Consider the following 14,996-nt stretch of genomic DNA (forward strand, 5'->3'; position numbering starts at 1 on the left):
TAACACACTGCATAGTATTTCCTGAAACCAAGGGATGGAAAGTCCAGCCCTGAGATCTTGTTGATGTTCTTTTGAGGACATGAATAGCTCCACGTGGAGACACTCAATATTGATACAACATCCTTTCTCTTCTTTTCCCTAACAAAACTTCAGTTATTACCCCAGAGGGCAGCATTTGTATGAAGGTTCTTTCTCAGTGTCCTTTGTAGGGGGTTACTTTATGGTCCAGTCAAAAAGATTTAAAGCAAAGTCTGTGTGTGAGAAGTTGCTTCGCTGCTGTGAGCCTGGCCCTTTCCTGTTTCCTGTCTTCCACTTCTTTCCTGAAATAAAGAGAGGAGGCTGGAGGAGGAGCAGCCATCTTGTGACCACGAGCTAGCCACAGTCATGGGAGCCACACAACCCTGAGGTTTCAAGTCACAATTCTCTGCTTACCAGCCAACCTCTTACAGCAGTCTGTTGAGTCCAAAGGGAACTCCATTTCCCCATATCCTGGTGGTTAGACAAAAGCCCTTCCCCAAGTTTCAGCTACACACCCTCTTTTTTTTGATACCCCTCAACTCACTCCCTTTGTCTACCCCTCCCCCCCCCTCTAGGTTCCTGTCTCTCTGCTCTGCCTCAGCTTCTCTCGTGGCCAGATCTGGGCTGCTGCCATATTCCATCTACTACGTTCTCTCTCTACTCTGGACCGTTCCAGATGCCTCTGTCTGTTCTCTCCCTCACATCGACAACAAAAACATTCTCCTTAGCCATACTGCGGAGAATTCATGCCATCAGTTCACACACAGACGAATAAGGCTTGCTGAAGTCACTGTGGCTGAACTCCACTGCATTCAGCTGACCTCTCCTGATAGCATTTCTGAATAAACATTCCCTTTGGAGGTGTCACACTGGCTGTGATACCAGGCAGAGGGCAAAGTTAAAGGGACGGGACACAACAGGAGAGGTGGGTTCTCCCAGGGAGTCTACTAGAAGAGCCACAAGGGAAGACCACAGGTTGAGGAAGGACATTCTCATCGCCGAGACCCCAAGGCAAAATGACATTGCTGTAACAGAAAACTTTAAAAGTGCCCGAGGCTGGAGAGATAGCTGTCAGTAGTGGGTCTGCTTTGCAAGCAGGGGGACCAGAGTTCAATCCCGTGCAGTCAAAGAGAACAGTTATGGTGGCATGCACTTATAATCCCAGGCCTAGGGACGCAGAGGAAGGTGGATCGCTGGGGCTTGCTGGCCAGCCCCAGCTCAACGCCAGGCCAGCGAGTGTCCAGTTCAAAAACAAAATGGACAACATCTGAGAAACACTTGGGGGCTGTCCTCTGGCCCCCATCCCTCCTTCATTCCACACAAGAGTGCTTCATGGCTGGCCTTTGGCATCAGGCAAAGCTGAGTTCTGGGTCTAGTTCGATGACTTCCTTGCTGTGTGGCTTTGGTTCCTCTAATTGACCCCTAGCATCCTCCCCTGTGAAGTCCAGATCATCAAAGCACACCTAGACCTAGCACCAGTGGCACAAGCAAACCGCAGGGCATCCGGCACAACCCACCATGGACGTGGCCTTTAGTGCTCAGTGGACACTGCCACCTCTAACTCCCTGTGTTCCACAGTGGCTAAGCCTGCGGTGGGTCGGGAGAGCCTGTCTGTCTGTACTTCTCTCTGCAGGTGAACAAGGTAACCAGGAGTTGTCCACGGTCCAACAGCTTCTAGATTATTGCTGTGCCCAGAGTCCTTGGCTTGCCAGTGAGTAGGAAGAAGTCCCAGGCCGTCGAGCCAGATCAGTATTGGAAAAACATCGGCCTTCAGACATAAGGAAGCTCCATCCTTCACCCTGTCGGTGTCCCTGATGTTTGACGGCATTTTTTCCTGGGCTGGGCTGGAAGAAGTGGTTCTGAAGAAGACAATAGAGTAGGAAGCTGGAAGGATGCCTCCTCCGAACTGCCTCAAGAGCTTTTGCTGGATCTTTTTAGGCTTTTCCTGGAAAAGGCTCACCTTCTTTCTCTAAGGTCTGAGTCCAGGAGGAGAAAAATATCTTGCTCACTCCAGCCTGGCAGAGGAGGTCAGTGCAGGGGCAATCCCGTGTCAGACCAGCGCTTCCTTTTGTCCCAACCCCCAGCACTTCAGGCCAGACCCGCTGACACTCGACAGCGCCTGCAGTTTACCTTGGCTCGGTTCCAGTGAGTTTGAGCCCAGCCCTGGGGCGGCCCCCACCTCTCCACCTTGTTACGCCTTCCCACCCTCCTCTGCAGCGCAAAGAGCAGTTTAAATATAAATCAGTCCTCAGCACAAACAGAGCTTGGGCGGCGAGTCTCAGAGCCATCACCGGAACCGAGGGCCCAGGTTTGCGGAGCGAGTGCAGACACGCAGAGCCCAGCTCTGGACAACCCCAAGAGCCACAGAGACTCCTCGCTCTCTTCCATCACCCCACGCCCCTCAAATCTACACTAGCTCCCTACTCCTTCCCCAGTGCCGCGCCCACCTTAAGCCCCTAGGTCTATTTGCCTGCAGCCTCCTGCCTCCTCCATCCGTGGCCACCCCTTTCTCCGGCACCCGCCATCTCCCCGCACCCCCCACCCCAGGCCAGCAGGACCAGATAGGCAGCTCGGACTCACCGGGTCGAGTCCCAGAGCCTCTGGGCTTCCGCAGCCGTGACTCCAGGGTCCAAGACACCTGCCTGGGGGAGGCGGCAGCGGCTGGGCGGGGGCTAGCAGCACCTCTGACATCCGAGGAAGAGAGGGAGGAGAGAGAGCGCGTTTCATCATCGGCCGCCACTTATAAAAACTTCTGGGCACTCACTCTCTCGCTCAGTCTCCGCGTCGCGCTCCCCATCGCCCGGCTACCGCTGCGGAAGCCCGAAACACCGGAGTCCCGCAAAACCTTGGCCGGGCCAGGGGACTTCGCCTCAGTTACGATGGGGCTCCTGCCCAAGCCCGGAGAGCGCCAGGGCAGCGGCACCTCCTCGGTCCCAGCCGGACGTTGCTCCCGCTCGGTCTTCAGCAACATTAAGGTGAGTAGAGTTCGGGGCAGGAGGGTGGCAGGGTGGGTGACACAACCTAGGACGTCGATGAAGCCAGTCTGGGAGCTCTGGGTGCACCAGGCTCCTTTCTCTGTGACTGGTGCCACATTCGTGGGGCCTGGCCCGCCGCCGTATGAAGGGGCGCCTCGCTCGCGCTCTCCCTCCCTCCCTCCCCCCCCCTCTCTCTGTGTGTGTGTGTGTGTGTGTGTGTGTGTGTGTGTGTGTGTGTGTGTGTTGCGCGCATATGCTCACAGGCTCTCGCAGGGGATAATAACCAGACGTACCTTCGTCGGGAGTGAGCTGTCCTGTTCCTCCATACAGAACACCTCCCGGGAATTCTTTTGGGTTCCTGCTGTGTGTACGCTCTCCCTTAACGAGAATACGAGAATGGATGCAGAGGAGCTTGGCCAACACCTTGTGAGCAACAGGCTGTGGGCACCTTGTGATGCTGCAAGTCAGAGTGCACGCACCTTGTCCTGGGCAGGCTGGCAGACGGTTAGAAGCTTGCACTCCTTGCCTGCGTTTTCATCTTTGCAGCAGTGAGAGTCGCAGACTAGATTGCTACCTGGCTACATAGCTCTCAGTTTATGGAGAAAGGCCACCAGAGGAGCCGGTGGCCTGAGAGTTAAGGGGAAGTTACAGAAGAAAAACGGGGCCGTTGGAAACTGTTAGGATGAGAATGCCTTCTTTGGTAAGGGCCAGAAGTGGGGTCTACTTCCTCACAGGTCTTAAAGGACCTGGAATAGTTGAGTCCTCACAAAATTTGAGGGAGAGTTTCCTGAAGAAGTTATCTCCTGGAAGGGGCTAGACAACCTGGGCTAGACATCCAGGAGCCTTGGGGTCTGGCAAGCATGATGCTGCAGAGAGATTATTCTCCACAATTCCTACTATAGATGTAACAAGTATGAGGTGCCCAGATCTCACATGGAAGGACTGGAGCACTGTGGGTAGGCTATGTGTGTCTAAGGAAAGAGACTCAGGGGTCAGAGTTGATGCCACCTGCATGCACTACCTCAGGCTGTTACTGGTGGAACTGGGGTTCCTTGTGGGGATCCCTCTTCTGTTACCACCACCACTACTACCATGGTTTTAAAGGGCTACAGTGATTTCCCATTGGAATATTCCTAACACAGAAACTTGGAGGTAATTGAAAACATTCCTCAGATGCTCTCCCCACTAGCCAGACCGGGATGGGAATACCGTGTATTATTTTTGGTTCTACCAGTGACTTGGAGAGTTATGGAGACTTTTTTTTTTTAACTTACTAATGAGAAGGAAAGGGTATGTGCAAGGGATGGGTGGTCTCAAAGGAATGGGATGGTAACGGCATGGGCTGGAAGGATTCTCTCATCTCCCCCAAGAATGGAAAGAAAGGTAGCTGTCCCAGGATTCCTGACGGTGTGGATGACAAGAGTGACTCAGTACCTCTAACCCCTAAAAGTAAGGAGGTGGCAGCCATTTTGCTGAAAATATATAAAAATAAGATAAAACCACATTCATATGCTGAGATTCACGCCTGAGACCTGGACCCAGGCCAGTTGGCCTCGGAAGGGAGAGTAAAGAGTTCTTATCAGTCAAGAGGTTTTCTTGAGTCTGTTAAAACCATCAGAGAGCAGGCAGTTTGGAGAGACCCCTCCTTAGCCAGGTTCATCCTGGAGACCCTAGGCACACCCGACTGGAGAGCCTAGCTGCGCTTTTCCTTGCCAGATGAATCTATGCATGGGCCTTTGCTATTTGAAGGGAGATTTCCTCTTCTTGAGGACACGTTAGGCGACTGCCTTATACCTTCCCAGAAGGAGAAAGGTGACATGGGCTGGTGACAAGGGACATCCAGTCCAATTGCTTGTCATTTTTCTGGGATCTTTGTCACTGGGATGAATTGTCAACTGGGATGTTGCTGTAAACCTGTGCTCCACGTGATTCAAGGGAGGAGTAAAGTCAAGGATACAAATCCAGGGCCCAGCCCAGCCACTCACTTCCTGGGTCAAGCAGGGAACATGGGTCACTTTTCTTGGCCCTCTGGGGTCCCTTTATTGAAAAAGTCGGTATCATGAATAGTTCTCATCATGTACCTCAGTAAGAATCGCCTAAGCTAAGAATAAACCAGGTCTCCCCAGGGTGAGCCCCAAGTGAGATCACTTCTCACTTCCGCAGACAAGGCTGTGCATTCCCACGTCATCCGGGAGCTCCCATTTCGATGCTAGACCAGCTTACACGAAGCCCTGGGTTCCATCCTTGACCCCACATCATGGGTCTGCACAGCTCAAACCGGATGGGGATCCCAGTACTGAGAGGGGAGAGTAAGTACCACCTCTAACTAAGATGCTATTTGCAATTGTTGCATACCAGCAAAGGAAAACAATCGGTTTTCTTCAAAGCAGTGTCCCTGTGTCTACCAACCACACTTCAGGGCAGACCCGTGTCCAGGAGTAGCTGGCCAAAATAAATCAAAGCCCATGTTTTTGCTTATTTGTTTGTTTGTTGTGGGCTTTTTTAGCTTGGGCATTTTTTTTGGCTTATTGTTTTTTGTTTGTTTTGATTTTTATTTTTGAGTGTTTTATTTAAAGAGAGAGAAAGAACATAAAGCCAAGTGGTTAGGGAGGTGGAGATCTGGGAGGAGCTGGGGAGAAAAAACATGACCAAAATATAGTGGACAAAAGTTGTTAAGTAAAAAGAAAAAAAAAACCTTTAAAATGATTAAAAGATAGATATAGATAAAATAAAAACTCATAATAAAAATTAGAAAACAACTGGACATGGTGGTCTTGTAACCGCAACATTCAGGAGATAAAGGCAGGAGAAGTAGAAACTTAGGTTCATCTCTGGCTACAGAATAAACGTGAGGCAGCCTGGGCAACATGAGACCTGTTTAAAAAAAAGAGAAAGAAAATAAAGAGAAAAGAAACCATTCCAATTGTCTCATTAATTCCACGATGCAGTTATTAGTTAACAACAACAGTTAATAATACTTATCATAATGTTCATAATAATAACAAATAACAAATAACAGCTAATCATAATTGAACCTTATGAATGTATAGACTTTGGGGATCTTCTACCCACATCCCATCTGTTTTACAACTCTAGCAGAGGGTTTGTTTTGTGGTGCTGTGAGTTGAATCCAGAGCCATGTTAAAAAAGAAAAAAAAAAAAAAAAAAAAACATCCTAGCACTGTGTCACATCCCAAGCCCCCTTGGGGTAAATTTTGCTATCTCTTCCTGCAGGAGACATCTCTTGAGGTCTAGTTTGCAAGAAGATTCTTAGGAATCCCAGAACCTGCTCAAACAACCACTGTTCACAGGCCTGGGATTCCAAATTAAAAACAGGTTCCCCTGGAGATCCCAGTGTAGGAGGGTGTTGGGAGGAGGTAAGCCATGCTCCTGACTTCTGGCGGCCTCAGACAAATCCAAAGCTCCCTAAAGTGAAACGCCATTTTGGAGCTAAGCTGAGGTTATCTTATAGTCGAAGGGGTCAGCCACACTTGAAGAAAAGCCACACCCAGCGGTGGTGGAGGGACACTCGAACAGAGAACTATAGGAAGAGAGAAAAGAAGGACCAGCTTGATGGCTTGGTTTGACTGGCCTGGGGGCACTAATAGGGATAAAGAACCTTGTTCTTGCCTGGTCTGTAATTTCTGAGGTCTTTGACCCCTCGACCCTAGTGAGGCACCTTGAGTGTCATTTTTTCGTTTCCAAAATTTAGGGCAGCATGCCCTAGTCCATCCCCAGGAAAACATTCCCAATGGACTCCCTGTACCAGAGAAGAGCAAACCAAGCCACTTCCCTCCAGGGGGTGCATTTTTATAGCCTTCAGACCAGTGTTGTGTTCTCAGGAGGCCATCTTGGCAAGTTTATGAGGAGGAAGTAGGGAAAGGAAGGATGGGTAAGGATGGGTGGCTTCTCCAGTATTAGAATCCTGGGATCCTCTCTGGGTTGATGTTCCAAGCCCTTCGTAGCTTTTCTGCTCCCACAGAACAAATGAAAGCAAGTTACCTTCCTTAGGGCAAAGAGTCCCTTTCATCTGTCCTGACTGTGACAGACAATCTTTTTCTCCAAGCTGGGCTGTTGGGATAGAGGCAGGCTTCTCCTCACCTTCTCTTGTCTCAGCATGTCATCCGTTAAGGTGTTTGTAGGGGAAGGCCAGAGGCCTCTGACCCTCCCTCTTCTCCCCTTCTCACCCTTGCACAGCTTGTAACCACCTCCTGACAGTCTTTCTGTCTGTAGAGGCACTGGCTGCATAGTGACTGTTACCTATCCAGTCACAAGGGTGGGGAGGGGGCACTGAGAAGGCAAGGATAGGAGACTCGAAGGCTGTGTGTGTGTGTGGGGTCCTGGAACATTCTCCCCCCTCCCCCAAATTCCTGTGTTGGGATAAAGGGTTTCTCTCTGTCTATTAGTCTTAGACTCTCTAAAAGATGGTTTTCTCAAGGGATGCTGTGAAGAAATGGGGGAGGGGGTGTGAATTTGTCTTCGTTCATGTCCTACACCAGTGGCTGTGACTGGGGGCTCTCTCACAGCAGCTCCACGAGGAAGTCACTTGTGTTGCTAATCTGAGGCATGACATGATTTGTTTAGAGTCTTTTAGAAAATGGTTTTTGGTTCTCAATGATGACCAATTCTTAACAAAGTCTTGGAGGTCCTGTGTACCTTACACCCAACTTCTCTCAGGGCTCCATGTTATACAACAACAGTAATTACAAAGGATATCAAAGCAGGAAGTTACGATTGCTATCTCATGCACATACACTACAGTCCTGTACTACTTTATCACTTGTGGATTTGTGCAGACACCACCCATCTGAAGATACAGGAGTGTTTCACCACCCACCACAGAGAAGTCCCTTGTGCCAGCTTGTTGAGAGTCTCATCCTCTGACCACAGTTCCTAACCTCCAGCACTGGTCTAGCCTCCATCTCCAGGATTGTATTATTTCAAGGATGTTCCATAAATGGAATCATGGAACAGGTGACCTTTTGAAAATCGGCCGCTTCCATTCAGAATAATGTATTTGAGTCCCGTTCCGTCTGAACTGTTACATGGATCAAGAGTCGGTCCCTTTAAACTGCTGAGTACTGTGCCAAGGTATGATTGTACACATGTTCACTTACTGAAGGACATTTGGCTTATTTCCCCTTTGGGACTAGTTCAGATAAATTGGCAGGAGAGATGATGTACAGGCTTTTGTGTGGACATAGCTCATAATTTCTCTAGGGTAAGTGCTGTGGAGCGTTGCTGAGTGGCGTGGTTGTTGAAAGAGATACTTGTGAAAAAGGAGCTTCCCAACTCTTTCCTGGAAGGACCATCTCACCTTACACATGTGTCAGCTGCTTGGCGGGTTGGTCAGCTTCTGCTGTTATCATTCCTTTTTGTAAAAATTCTTAGAGATGTGCAGTACCGCCTCTCACACCTTGTATCTGTCTGATCCTTGTAGCTACAGTGTGGGGCTCAACGTGGGAGGGGCTTGCTGTCACCCTGTGATGGCGCAGTGACCAAGCTTGCTAACTCATGGAGTTTCCCTCACCCTTTGGCTTTTGGGATGATTTCAGGGCAGATTTCAAGCTTGCTTTTGACAATGGGGATGAGCTCTTGTGCACCTCTGTCCCCTGCCTGCCATCTGGCCTCAGCTGATTGGCATGCCTTTCCCCTTGGACTTTTAGATCTGTGCCTCTGAATTCTTTTCCATGGGAGTAGCAAATGTCTCAGCCTGTAAGGTATTAACTATGCAAGTATGAGAGCCTGAGTTCAGAACCCCAGGACCCTTGTAAAAATCTGGGAGCCATGGCACGGGGCTCTAATTTCAGTGCTGCAGGGATAGAGACAGAGTGTTCCTGAAGCTCCCCGGCCAGCCCGCCCAGCTGCATTCATAAGTTCCAGGTTCACTGAGAGAGCTTCCCTCAAAACTAAGACGGAGAGAGACTGAGAAAACACTTGCTGTCAACCTCTGGCCTCCACAAGCACATACATGTGTCCTTGCACACATGTGTATACATACATGTATATACACACAATAAATCAAACTTCCTTTATAATCCCAATGCCAGCCCTGAAGAGAGGTGTCAACCCAACACCTCCACCTCACAGCTGAGGAAAAAGAGAACCACACAGGGCCATGTGCTGAGTAACTGGCAAAGCAGGAATTCTCACTCAGCATCTCCCTCCCAGCACCCTTTTTCTCATGACCATAGAAGGACTCCGCCTTCTCGCTTCTCTCATCCGTGACCTGGAGGCTCGGGCTCCATGGTCTCAGGGTTTCTTTCCCAGGCTCAATTCTCATCTCATGCTGATAGTCGCTGACTGAGACGAGACTAGGAATGAACCAGGTGGAGCTGCACTGTGCTTAGACAGCTTCTATGAACCCGGTGGAAGCAATGAGAGTCTTCCATCAATGCCCTGCTGGCTTGGCTCAGAGGACCTTGGTGGCCTGGGTCTGCCTTACTGTTAAAGCTGATTAAAGCTTCTCAGAGGTGGAGAGCAAAACCAAGGCAGAAGTCAACTTGGACTTCACTGTGGTGGTGAGGGATGGGCTGATACTGTGGGGGTGGGCAGCCGATTCATGAGCTGGTCTTCCCAATCACTTCCCATTCTGGGTACTGAGGCTCAGCAGTATTTCCAAGAGGTTCAGGTAGAACCCAAGGGTGAAGCAAAGAGAGGGATCTGAATTGCTTGGGAACCCTTGGGACATTCTATGTGATCAGTATTTGGTGCTAATGTCTAGGACTGCTCCTCTACCACCAGAGATGTGGCACTTTCTTCTCCTATCTCAGGGTTTTTGTTGTGGGAATGATACACCATGACCAAAAGGCAAATTTTGGGTTTATTTGGCTTATACTTCCATATTCCTGTTCATCATCAAAGGAAGTCAAGACAGGAACTCAAACAAGGCAGGAACCTAGAGGCAGGAACTGATGTGGATGTCATAGAGGGGGTGTTACTTACTGCCTTGCTTCCCATGGCTTGCTCAGCCTGATTTCTTATAGAATCCAGGGCCACTGACACAGGAATGGTACCATATATACTGGGCTGGGCTCTTCCTTATTGATCACGAAGTAAGAAAATACCCTATAGCTGGGTCTTATGGAATCATCTTCTCAGCTGAGGTTCCCTCTTTTCAGATGACTCTAGCTTGTGTGTCAGGCTGACATAAGTCTACCCAGTATACCTCCTTAGAGAGTAATGGATGTCTGGGTCCTGGAGGAGCCTGGGGGGTCTTCTTGACAAGTCACTTATGTTCAGAGGGGGTGTTACACCAAATTTCCCTGGGATATGGACTAGCCTAGAGCACCATGAAGCTCGGTTAAGATGCAGAGGTCCTCAGAAGGGGCCAACGTGGAGCTCACCTTGGTCAAATGCCTCACCTCAAGGCCCTGGGTTCTAAATGGAGTAAACAGATTTTACTCCACATCTGGGAAGGACTAGAGAACAAAATATCTGGAGATATGACCTGACCTGACTAGCCCCAAGAGTTACATTTTTTATACAAATTCTTTTTTTTTTTGTGAAAATTAAATGAATTTTCTATTTTGTTGCACACTCATCTATTTCTATAAGTCTGTTCTTGTTCCCCAAATCCTGAAGTAACCTCAACAGCCAGGGGCCTATTTTGTGTTTCTCAAATGCAGGATCCCAGAAGAAGCCCATCAAATTTGGGGACTACTGTCTAGATAGAGGTCAGGAAAGAACTACGTTACCTGGCTACCTCACCCAGCCAACTTGTTGGGTACAGATTCTCTACAGTTTAAATAGGATGGGCATGTGGGATATGGGTCAGAAAATTCCTAAACTGAGCCCAGTGGAATGCTCCCAAACAGGAGCCAGTTACAGAATCTGGTCAGATGCCCTGGGTTTGAGGGAAAGGGACATATTGGTAGATCACTACCAATATCTATTAGTAGAAATGACACAGGATTTTCCAGGTGTCTTTGGGTTGCCAAACAGAAGCTAAAAAGATCTTTACTGACCAGACCACGTTCTCAGCCAGCTTTAAGCTGTTCCTTACTTGTACCTTGGGACCTCCTCTTTTTCTTAAACTTCCTGTTTTTCTTTGGCTCACAATGCAGGTGGAGGCAATAGCTGCGAGCCCAGCCAGAAGTCTGTAGTTGATTGATTGGTTGTGGGTGAAACCTTTTCTAGCTAGGCACTGTTGTTCTGTCTGGCACTCCAGTAGGCTCCAAAGTCTCTTGAGTTGAATTGCCTGTACTCTCGCTGGTTCCCAGGCTGAACAACCGTCTCCATTTGCCCCGGGACACAAGACTTTCCGTTTTAAAACTGGAAATGATCTAAGAAAATTGAAATGTTTGCCAACTTACTGCCTCCCATGTAAGGATAGTTTACAAAAACAAGCTTCTACTCTCTGACTGTAGGGTACCAGAGGCAGCAATCAGGGTCACACATGATGTTGCTAGGGAGGAATGAACCTCAGAGGCTCATGGAGACTTCCAGAGAGCAGCTGATGATGGATTGTGGGCCTTTTCAGGCCTCATCAGTCTCTCCCATGGACAGGTGAAAGCCTTTCTCCAAGCTTTCTGAATCCACTGTAGATCATGGCTAGTCCATTGTGTAGAATCTGTACAAATAAGAATGGAATGAGCTATGGAAAGATGAAACTTCCTGATCTGGGGAGCTATTGAATTTCAGAATTGACTGTGATTTACAAACTTATCTCCTCAAAGATATAGGAATCTGCTGATGTCTGTCTTTGTTCATGTAGTTTCAAGGATGAGGAGCTTACTGTATTACCAGGCAACTCTGCAGATGATAGCATCACAGTCTTGTCTGGTCCATTGAGATAAAATCTGCACCACCACCTCCACCACCATCTCTACCATCACCTCTACCATCACCTCCACCACCACCTCCACCATCACCTCCACCACCACCTCCACCATCTCCACCACCACCATCACCAACTCCACCTCCATCACCATCATCACCACCTCCACCTCCACCACCACCACCACCACCTCCACCACCATCACCACTACCACCTCCACCTCCACCACCATCATCACCAACTCCACCTCCACCACCATCATCACCACCATCATCACCAACTCCACCTCCACCACCATCATCACCACCTCCACCTCCACCACCACCACCACCACCTCCACCACCATCACCACTACCACCTCCACCATCACCTCTACCACCACCTCCACCTCCACCACCACCCTGTTTTCCATTACTCTGCCCTGCAGAAGGTTCTTTATTCTTGGCCACTCAGTTCTTAGGACCTCATTTAACCTGTTCTAGCTTGCTTTTCTGATAAAACAGTTTGACTAAAAGCAACTTGGGGAGGAAAAGGTTTATTTCATCTAATATTTCAGGTCATAACCCATCACTAACAGAAGCCAGGGCAGGAACAAACATCAGGAATCATGGAGGAACACTGCTTGCTTGTTTGCTGTCTGGCTCACTCACGGGATAGCCTTCTACAACCCAGACGCACCTGCCTGGGATGGCAGCATTTATGGTGGATGAGGTGCTCTACACCAATCATCAGTTAAGACCATCCCTCACAAACATGACCACAGGCTACTCTGTGGAAACTCCCAAATGACTCTAGGCTGCTGAACCTAACTAAATTATAACACACACACACACACACACACACACACACACACACATATATATATATATATTTATATATATGTTACACGTGGCATTTGTATAGAAGGAATTATTCATTCCTGTTTGGTTGTCTTATTTGTATTATATTTTAGTTTAATTTAGTTTCTTTCTTTCCTTTTTTCTTCATTTTCTTCCTCTTCCTCCTCTTCCTCTTCTTTGAGACAGTATCTTGCTCTGTGGTCCAGGCTAATCTGGAATTCACTAAATTATCCTGATGCTCCTTGAACTTGTAGTAATCCTCCCACCGCTTCCTCCCAAGTGTGGTGATTACATATACGGGCCACTGTACCTGGTCTTGGTTACATTTAAATCGTGAACATTCAGAGGACTGCCCTCAATTCCAACCCATTCTCAGGAACAGTTACAAACTTCCTTCTATTAAGACCATGTGCAAGGTGAACCATAAAAAAAATGGACAAATACTCAGTGGTGGTTATAATTATCAATATATTTGTGCTTCCTGCACGGGTGCACACCCATGGTGCACAAATTTAGTGAGATAATATAACAAAGCTGGGTCCCTCCAGAACACTAACTGACAAAGCCCTTTCCCTAGGCCATGATGGCAGCCCGTTAATTCCCGTTTTATCATGGAGGAAACCAGAAGGTAGCCTGTAGGAACTGCCACTTAATTCCACAAGTGCAGAGCTGAAACTAGTGCCTTCTGGGGGCGGGGAGGTTTCTCCCCTCTACAGCTGCACTGTTCTGCATAAATCTCCAGGAGTTTAGCCAGAGTGGTACCAAGCCATAGCATCCTACCAGAGATGCAGCGGAGCCATGACGTCTGTCTAGTGCTGTTTTCTGAGACTGACTTGTCAACTGTTGTCCCGAACTCTAACTTCCTCACATTTATTTCTCTAGGTGCATGTCTTAGTCAGGGTTTCTATTCCTGCACAAACATCATGACCAAGAAGAAAGCTGGGGAGGAAAGGGTTTATTCAGCTTGCACTTCCACATTGCTGTTCATTACCAAAGGAAGTCAGGACTGAAACTCAAGCAGGTCAGGAAGCAGGAGCTGATGCAGAGGCCATGGAGGGATGTAATTTACTGGCTTGCTCAGCCTGCTTTCTTATAGAACCCAAGACTACCAGCTCAGGGATGGCAACATCCACAATGGGCCCTTCCACCCTTGATCACTAATTGAGAAGATGCCTTAAAGCTGAGTCTCATGGAGACATTTCCAAAGGGAGTCTCCTTTCTCTGTGATAACTCCAGCTTGTGTCAAGTTGACACACAAACCCAGCCAGCACAATGCACATTTCCTCTTTGGTGTTCAGCCCACACCCACACTCCAGTACAGTACATTTGGATCAAGTGTGGACATGGTGCTATGTCATGGCTTTAAAAATGTTGATTTCTAAATGAAAGAATTAATGGAAACCTCATCATTTCCAGAGAGTCTTAGCATGTAATTCATCTGCTTAGAAACTCAAAGGGAAGGGCTAATCTATATCATTGGAGTGTCAATAAATAAATCACAAGATATTTGTGGACTATTCACAAATCTATTGTGTGTATGTGTGCTGTTGGGAATTGGACTACATCTCAAATTTAAAGTTTTTTTTTTAAACTTTTTATTGGTTCTTTGTGAGCTTCAAGTCACTCATCCCAAGCCCACTCCTCCCCTTGGACCTGCCCTCTGCCCTTGCAACCTCCTCTCCAACAGAAGCTGTGGTGTGTCACAGTGTGTCCCACAGCACACCCTTTCATCCACACATCTTTGTTTCAAAACGTTCATTGCAATGAGTTATTGGTCTGGTACAAGGCCTCTGGCTTCTGCTACACTGTCAATACTGGTACCTCACTAAGACTCCTCTTGGATGTCCTGTTGTGGCTCTGTGTCATGGTGATCCTGTAGTATTGGATCTGTAGGACTGACCAGCTGTTAATGCGTACCAGGAGTTCATCAGTTGGGCAGATGTTGGAGTGGGCCAACTCAAAATCCAACCCCTGGATCTGGGCCTGAGAGGTATCAGGGCTGGTGAGCCCGCTGTATTTTCTACTCTCAGTGCCCTTGGAGATGGCTCACCAGCAACCCCTACAACCATGGTCAGCTCTACCCTGCTGCCCAGGAAGGAGCAGGGCCTGTTCTCTTAAGTATTACAGCTGCTGAGGGACAGGGCCAGTTCTCCCATGCTTATGACCCTGGGGGCCGGTTCTCCCACTGGTGGCAAGAGGTAAGGGTGGGGGAGAACACCTCTCCCTTGCTCATGCTGCCATACAGCAGACAAACTGTGGGGCCAGTTCTCCCATGCTTAAACTCCTAGGGCTGGCTCACCCCCACCATCAGGGTCTGTTCTACCATGATGCCCAAATGAGTCCCAGGAACATGTCTTCTAATCTCCAGCTCACTCTCCACCCTGG

General features: G+C 48.5%; 1 protein-coding gene across 1 annotated transcript in view; it reads left to right on the top strand.

The window, feature by feature from the left end:
- Window positions 1-2,314: 2,314 nt before the first annotated feature.
- The window catches only part of SLCO2A1 (solute carrier organic anion transporter family member 2A1), a 76,918-nt gene continuing 64,236 nt past the window's right edge, over window positions 2,315-14,996 (top strand). Inside the window, exon 1 of the mRNA XM_080933942.1 lies at window positions 2,315-2,993. Within this exon, the coding sequence (XP_080790068.1) occupies window positions 2,898-2,993 (96 nt within the window). The 5' untranslated portion in view covers window positions 2,315-2,897. The remainder of the gene's footprint in view (window positions 2,994-14,996) is intronic.

This window comes from Micromys minutus, assembly GCF_963924665.1.
Source record: "Micromys minutus genome assembly, chromosome: 21".
NCBI classification, from domain to species: Eukaryota; Metazoa; Chordata; class Mammalia; order Rodentia; family Muridae; genus Micromys; species Micromys minutus.